Source organism: Arachis ipaensis, chromosome B04 (assembly GCF_000816755.2).
Source record: "Arachis ipaensis cultivar K30076 chromosome B04, Araip1.1, whole genome shotgun sequence".
NCBI lineage: Eukaryota > Viridiplantae > Streptophyta > Magnoliopsida > Fabales > Fabaceae > Arachis > Arachis ipaensis.
Genome location: NC_029788.2, coordinates 95,359,516 through 95,368,429, shown reverse-complemented (window position 1 = coordinate 95,368,429; position 8,914 = coordinate 95,359,516). Strand labels below are relative to the sequence as shown.

Sequence of the window (8,914 nt, the reverse complement as noted above, 5' to 3'; positions counted from 1 at the left end):
TCTAATACAATAGTAAAAGGTCCTATTTATAATAAACTAGTCACTATGGTTTACAGAAATAAGTAATTGATGCATAAATCCGCTTCCGGGGCCCACTTGGTGTGTGCTTGGGCTGAGCTTGAGTGTTGCACGTGTAGAGGTCCTTCTTGGAGTTGAACGCCAGCATTTGTGCTAGTTTGGGCGTTCAACTCTGGTTTTGGATCCTTTTCTGGCGCTGGACGCCAGAATTGGGCAGAGAGCTGGTGTTGAATGCCAGTTTGCGTCATCTATCTTTGGCCAAAGTACAGACTATTATATATTGCTGAAAAGCCCTAGATGTCTACTTTCTAACGCAATTAGAAGCGCGCCATTTCGAGTTCTGTAGCTCCAGAAAATCCACTTTGAGTGCAGGGAGGTCAGAATCCAACAGCATCAGTAGTCCTTCTTCAACCTCTGAATCTGATTTTTGCTCAAGTCCCTCGATTTCAGCCAGAAAATACCTGAAATCATAGAAAAATACACAAACTCATAGTAAAGTCCAGAAATGTGAATTTAACATAAAAACTAATGAAAACATCCCTAAAAGTAACTAGATCCTACTAAAAACATACTAAAAACAATGCCAAAAAGCGTATAAATTATCCGCTCATCAGAAACTAAAGAAATTTGAACCACAATTCACCTACATAGTTTCGACCAATTTTTCGGTCACCCATCAGCAATTAGGGTTTAAGATTCTTAGTGCCAAAGATCGCCAACAAGATATCGGCAATTTGGCGATTCTTTTGACCTAATCTCTCGTAGGTCAACTTTATTAAGTAATCGAAACAGGCACCAAAGCTCCAATATGTCAGAACGCGTCTCTCGCCCTCGAGGGTAAGCCAAAAAGGGTGATAGCCAGGGGCCAGCCTCACCTTGAAGTAGGTGCTCTTGAAGTCGTGAAAAGATTCTTCAAGAAGACCAAAAATACGACGATTCTGTACAGCCCGGAAGGACATGTAGCCTTTTTTGTGCTTGCTTTCCCGGGAGGGGTTGGTAAGTAATAAAAAGTAGAGAAAGACATTAATAGAGACCGGGAGCTCCAAATACTCACACACCATCTCAAAAGTACGGATGGCAGCCCAGATGTTTGGGTGGAGTCGTGACGGGGCGATATCACAATGATTCAATAGAGAGATGACGAAAGGGGAGAAGGGGAGACGGACGCCCAATGTGGTGAACATGGGCTTATATACCCGCATCTAGTCAACCACCTGAGGAGACGCCAGGTTTATATGGCAGATGCATTCCTGTTCACCCGAGACGAAAACCTGATAATTTGCCTCCTCTGGGCCCCCTCCACACATGACCCTGGAGTCCCGAAGCTTTTGCAATTCCTCTCAGGTTACCTGGGAAGCCGTGTCTTTCACATCAGACATGACCTAAACATAGCGACCCACAACATTACGTGCCATAGGTTGTTGAGCCATACCTACAGTGGGGGCACCACTTAAGTCAACTCGAGAAGTCAAAAATTCGAAAGAAAATGAAAAGACAAAACTACATCCTACTGCATTACTACACTACACTACATGTGCTGATTCAAGGCCTAAATCCAAGAAAAAACCTAAATTCAAGAAATAGGCACCTAATGGTACCCCCCTAAGAACCATCTAACAAAGGCAAGGCTAATCTAAGTAGGCACAAATCAAACAGGGGACACCATACAATGATCAATAAAGAAATTAGGAACAATAATTGTAAAAAATAATAGATGGGTACCAGAAGAAGATGCAGCAAAAACAAAAGGGAGAGGCAAATGGGATGAGCGCAGAAAATTTCACAACAAACCAAGAGCAGAAGGAAAATTGGACAGTGATAGAAATAAGAGGTAAAGAGTGTAGAATGGTAAAAAGAAATGAGGAATGAGAAATTTTGAAGATAAAAAGCAAGAAATACATAATGGTAACCGTCAGAATGGAGCCCAAAAAGACAGGGGCATAATGGAATTTTCCCCTGACTTTCAAATCAGCTATAAAGAGCATTAAATGCTCTCGGCACAGAAACCCAAGCGATGTCCCAAGCCACGACGGGGCAACTTATGCGCATAAAAGACATATACTTCGTTGGCGGATTTCCGAGCTCAGGAGGACTCGGTTGAAACGGGCGTGAGTAACTCGAACGCGCCAACCACGAACTTCTGGCTTCACGGTTGACACGTTGGGGGCACTGTTTCGGCCCAGCACATTAAGGACCCCGGGTTCGATCAAAAGTCATCGACCCGCCAGGTCAATAGACCCAAACTACAAGGCGACCCGCGCATCACCGCCCATTTCATGAAGGAAACATGGACAGCTAACAGAAGCTTCTATACAGGTGGGCTTAATTGCAGAGGGCCCACCCGTGTACAGCGTATAAATGGGAAGGGACCTACCCCTCCCCACAGGTACGTCATCCTTCTTACCCTAATGCAGTGTTTGTTTAGTGGGTATGTCCACCAAATTTTGAGACACAGTGATACACTCACACCCATGTTTCATGTTTGGTTTTCAAATACATAAAATAAGCAAAGACACGGTGGTATACATTGGTACACAAATACATAAAATTTGTGTACTACCATTTTATTGAGACACTAAGACACAAAAGTTAAGACATAAGTTTTTCCACTTTATCCTTAATAGTAGTGACTGTGGTAATTTTTTTTTTTTGGAGAGATAAGGATAATATTGATATTTGCAATTTATGTTCTGTCTTGTGCATAGTTACCAAACAAAGTAAAAATTTTGTGTCTTCTTATGTATATGTCTTCAATATTTGTGTATTTGTGTCTATGTCTTCACCCATCAATAAACCAAACACAACCTAATTGGCCGCCTCTTCACCATTATCTTTTTCTCTTTTTTATTCTTTCGTAATTACTTATTGACTATCCTGATGTTTATGCTTCTCTTCACTTAATATTTCATGTACATGTTGATTCATATAAGATTTTTTAGATTTTTTTAGTTATTTTTAAAGTGTTATTCACTTTTAAGTGTAAGTGAAATTAATAATTTAATATGAGTTAATAAATTATTTTGCTTTATTCATTATAAAATTATGATGTTATCGTTATTATTTTTCCATTCAACTAACTATAAAAATACGAAAAATTTTTATTTTTCTAAAATTTAGAAAATATGGATGCAATGACCTTTGAGTTACATGGCTTAAGATTCAAAGATAATTTTTTAAATGAATATCGATTGTAAATAAAAAAAATATTGTAAAAATATTCCATAGATAATAGAAAATAAGTGGATAATATACATGCTAATTTAGATAATCAAAATAAAATAAAATAAGTAACAAAAGAAGATATAAAATTTTACCTTTTGTTTTGTGGTACAAAGATAAGAGCAATGCTAGGGGACCAACAACTTTTGTGATTGGTAGCCATCAAATAGCCATCAATGATGGTTTAATGGTGTGAGATTGGTGTGAGATTTCATCTAATGATTCACATTTCTCTGCTGGTTACATGCTGGCTAAAATTCAATAAAATTGCTGGCCCCTTAGACTTTTTCTTAAGATAATATATAATAATATAATAAAACGTAATGTTCTAATATAAAAAATATGAAACTTTTAAGAAAAAATAAAATGATGTGACATTTTATGCATTAGATAATTTAAAAAATATTTATTATAGAGGAAGTTAAAAATATTGACTTAAATATACTATTTAATAAAATTAAGAGAGAGATGAAATTTTTTAACTAATAAAAAAATCATCACCATCAACCTATTAAATTTGAGTAATATCAAATGAGAATTAAGAAATAAACCAGAATGATAAATTTAAAAATTTTCTATCTCTTTCTATATAGTGTTTTACTTTAAATAATTATTTTTTATGGATAGTATTTAAATAACAAACAAAATAGTAAGAAGATTCGCATTAGTTATGAAAATTAATATCATCCTTATACTATGATCACATTATTTCAAAATATTCAATATGAAATAATAAAATATAGTTTAATTAATGTGCCCAATAAAGCAAATGTGAAACTTATATAATAGCAGTCAAATATGAAAAATAATGACAATCTTCTATTCTAAGGTACTATATTAAATTGTAATTTAAATTTATAATTATTAGTTAAAATTTTCCAATAATATACTATTTTTATTACATTAGTTAAAAATAATATATTTTGCTATTATTTTTTAGGGTTATTAACATTAAATTCAGATAATTTGAACAAAAATTTTTAATATTTTATGTCTTAATTTTTTTTAATAGAACAATAAAATTACTTAACACACACATAAAAAAAACTATTATTTTTATACATCTATATATTCAAAAGACACATAAACGAATTCTTTAAATATCTAATAAATATAATTATAAACCAAATTTTCATCCAAAACATAATTATAAATATTGTTCCCAAAGTAAAATAAACATAATGCAAAACATAATTATAAATATTATCTCTAAAACAAAATAAATATAATCCAAAACACTCAATTTTCATCTTCATTCTCTTGTAAGTTGGGTTGGGGGAAGTTGGGTTTTGGCAAAAAAAATTGTAAAAATACTCCTTGTTAAAAAAAGCTAAGCCCTGCGGGGAAGCCCGCCCCGTCCCGCCAAAGGCCGCGGTTTAAGCGGTGCGGGTTAGGCGGGCTTTTGCTATTTTGCGGTCCTAATTTTTTAGCCTAACCCGCCTTTTTTGGCGGGTTACGTGGGCCGGCCCGGTGAGTTTAGGCCCGTTTGCCATCCCTAGTTATAGATCAAAGTGATAGATAAGATATAAAATTGTCATAATGGTACTTGGTGATAATTAAAGAGAAGATGGCATGAGAAAAATAAAATGAGAAAGGAGAACAAGGCAATATAACAATTGCGGTGAAATAATGACAGACATCTGTATAGAGAATAATAGTAAGAGAAAATAATAGTGTGTGATAGAATAAAAGAATATAATAAAAGTATAAATTAATAATTTAGAAAAAGTAATAAAATTAACGATAATTTAATAAATTGAATATAAAATTTAGAATTATGCATAAAGATAAAAAATATTTTGAATATAATGTTTTATCTTTACTTTAAATTAAAGGTTTAATTACTCTGTTGGTCCCTATAGTTTCGCAAAATTTTCAATTAGGTCCTTATACTTTTTTTCTTTTTAATTGGGTCTCTGCACCAAATTTTTTTTTTCAATTAGGTCTCTCTTAGTAGTAATTAGCTTAATTTTATAGGGACCCAACTAAAAAAAAATGTGTAGGGACCCAAATAAAAGGAAAAAAAAAGTGTAGAGACTCAATTAAAAAAAAATTTGGTGCAAGAACTCAATTAAAAAAAGTACAAGACCTAATTAAAAATTTTGCAAAACTATAGAGACCAACAGAATAATTAAAGCTAAATTAAATACTATTGACAAAATAAATAAATAAAATTATATAATATTTATAAATAATTACTTTATAATTATTTATCTTGATTTTATTACACATAATAATAATGTAATAATTTTTTTAAGGGTAAAAAACGTTAATGTGCCAAGGGGGGTTGAAAATTACCTAAATCAGCCAAATGAGTTTTTGATACATCAATCTGCCAAAGGACAAATATATGTAATTCGAATCAATAAGATTCGAATTTGATTTAGACGTAGTTCGAATTGATATAATTCGAATTATGAGGAAGTAACGTGGCCAAGTAATTCGAATCAATATGTAATGATTTAATCAAGCCTAGTTCGAATTGATTCAATTCGAATTACTACCAGCACCTGAATAAAGAGTTTGAATCTACTTGATTCGAATTAGCAAAGGTTGCTAAGTAAACATAATTCGAATTGATATGATTCGAATTATGTATATATAGTGCGAATGAAGTTGATTCGAATTACTATGAAGGAGAGCTCTATATATATGATGTGTACGTGAGTTGCTCACAATAGAGGGGTCAGATGGCTAGTGAGGATAGTTTTCTAGTATTGGTTCACCACAGAGGATCGATTAAGAGAAAAATTCGATCCGGTGTGAAGTTCACCGATAAAGATCCTCTCTGTATTATCGTGAGGCCTAGCACGAGCTATGATGACCTTGTTAGCTCTGTACTGCTAAAGCTTGGTCTGGATGGTCTGAAAAGGGTTAAGAAGTTTTTCTATCGCATTCCAACGACGGTGCTCCAAGATACCGTGAAGTATGACTGTTTCAAGATCGGGAGTGATGAGGACCTGCAGGTCATGTATCACTGTCGCCGGCAGTTTCCCGAGGTCAGGACACCAGAGCTGTTGGCAAAGTTGGTTGATGTGGTATCCAGCTCGGGGGGTTCGAATCGGAATACTCACACTTTAGCCACGGTGGCCGGTTCTAGTTCGAGACCTGCCGTTGCTTCTTCGTCTGTCCCTGCGTACGAGCCACTGACCCAGCTTGTTGCCTCCCCTTCGTTCGCTGTTGACCTTAGGGGCAATGTCGGCGACGAGGTTGGTACAGGGGAACATCTTCCGACCTCATTACATTGTGCTACAACGGCGGGTGTTGGAGACAGATTGTGTGATGATCCAGATAAAGAATGATGTTGAGCCGGATCTGATTGCCGATGACAGTGGTGACGACCTCGGAGCGAGTGACCCGAGAGGGGCCGCAGGTGGATCTAGTTCTGGCACACAACAGTACCCACCCCATTTTTCATCATTGGACCTGGATGCCATGAGGCAGGATGGGCTTCCTGGGCAACAAGCTGGATTTGGCGCTAGAGATGCAGACGGGTCTGCTAGTATGACAGAGTTCCAGGTTGGTCAGCAGTTCCAGGATAAAAATGAGGCCCTATTGAGTGTGAAGACTTACAGCATCCACCGAGGGGTACAGTACAAGGTAATTGAGTCTGACTATCGCCGGTATGTGGGAAAGTGTTCTGAGTTTGGGAATGGGTGCACATGGTTGATTCGGTTGAGTCTCCAGCAGCGCAAGGGCATCTGGGAAGTGAAACGGTACAACGGACCGCATACGTGTCTCGCCACCTCTATCTCCAGCGACCATAGGAGATTGAATTATCATGTCATATCGACATTCATTATGCCAATGGTGAGGGCTGATGCATCCGTCAACATCAAGGTGCTCCAAAATGCCACGGCTGCCCACTTTGGATTCAGGCCGACGTACAAGAGGGTCTGGATGGCGAAGCAGAAGGCTGTTGCTGTCATATATGGTGACTGGGATGAGTCGTACAACAAGCTCCCTAGGTGGGTGTTAGGAGTCCAGTTGACCATGCCTGGTTCAGTTGCAGTCCTTCGGACATGCCCTGTTCGAGTTGGGGGACAGCTCGATGAGTCTCAAGCTTATTTTCACAGGCTGTTTTGGACGTTCCCACCTTGTATTGAGTTATTCCATCATTGTAAGCCGTTGGTGAGTATTGACGGCACACATCTATATGTCAAGTATGGTGGAACGTTGCTTGTCGCAATTGCACAGGACGGGAACTCCAACATACTGCCCATGGCATTTGCACTTGTCGAGGGTGAGAATGCTGAGTCGTGGTCCTTCTTTCTCTCTCACCTCTGTCAGCACGTGACACCGCAGCCGGGTATTCTAGTCATTTCGGACAGGCATAACGGCATCAAGGCCGCCCTTGAGTCTCCTGATGGGGGATGGCTAACTCCGGCTGCATACCGTGCATTCTGCATTCGACACGTAGTAGCTAATTTCGCCCTCACCTTCAAGGGCAAAGATGCTCGTAGGCTTCTTGTGAACGCCGCATATGTGAAGACCGAAGTGGAGTTCGATTACTGGTTTGACATTCTGTGCTCTGAGAACCCGGCGATGTGTGACTGGGCAAACAGGATTGAGTATTCGTTGTGGACACAGTATTCTGACGAGGGGCGCAGATTCAGGCACATGACGACCAATATCTCTGAGTATGTGAATTTAATCCTGAAGGGTGTCAGGAACCTCCCTGTGTGCTCGCTGGTGAAGGCCACATATGGCAGGTTGGCTGAACTATTCATCCGCAAGGGGAGGGAGGCACAGGCGCAGCTGGGTACCGGACAACAATTCAGTCAATACCTGGTAAAGTGTATCGAGGCAAATTTAAAAACGTCTAGGTGCTTCACGGTGACTGTATACGACAGAGATAACTCGGAGTACACCGTGGCAGAGACGACTCCAACTGGTTTCTTCTCACTGGGGAGCTACAGGGTCTCACTGGGTTCTCAGACTTATGATTGTGGATACTTCCAGGCATTTTATTTCCCATGTCTGCACGCATTGGCATGCTGTGCCTACTCACGTCTTACTTGGCAGTCATACGTCCACCCGGTGTATCGTCTTAGTTCTGTTTTCAGTGTATATCAGATGGGATTCACTCCTCCCATTCCGGAGGGATTCTGGCCACCTTTTGACGGGCCGACTGTTATACCGGACCCGACTCTGAGGCGTGCGAGGGAGAGTCATCTGCGCTCCACCCGAATACGGACCAATATGGATGAGGCAGATCTGAACCGGCCCAAGAGATGTGGCCTCTATAGGCAACCCGGACACACTCGGAGGAGTTGTCCACAGGCCGGAGGACCCAACCAAGCAGGGTGAAATAAATGGTTATGTCTGGTTTTATGTTCTGCTGCATTATTAGGTATATGTTCTGCTGCATTATTAGTTCGATGTTCTGTACCCTTTTTTTTTTTTGAAAAAACGATGTAATAGGTTAGCTAACTAGTCGGTTTTCAGTGCAGAAAAATCCGTCTCGTAGAAGATATGTAAGTCAAATGTGTTACTAATATTGGAAATAAGTTACATAAAGAGAATACACTATTTATCACCGTCCATGAGACACAATAACGCAAAATCAAAAGTCACTGCCGCATGATCTGATGAACTAACGATATAAAATAAAACACTAATAACAAAAATATATAACATCTCAACAACAAAGATAACAAAATAAAATACAACATTG

The 8,914-nt window shown here is 38.5% G+C and overlaps 1 protein-coding gene across 1 annotated transcript; it reads left to right on the top strand.

Annotated features, from left to right (window-relative positions):
• LOC107636719 lies at positions 6,433-8,547 on the top strand. Its single transcript, XM_016340213.1, has 2 exons — positions 6,433-6,756; positions 6,925-8,547. Exons 1-2 carry the CDS (start codon positions 6,433-6,435, stop codon positions 8,545-8,547), a joined length of 1,947 nt encoding a protein of 648 aa, XP_016195699.1.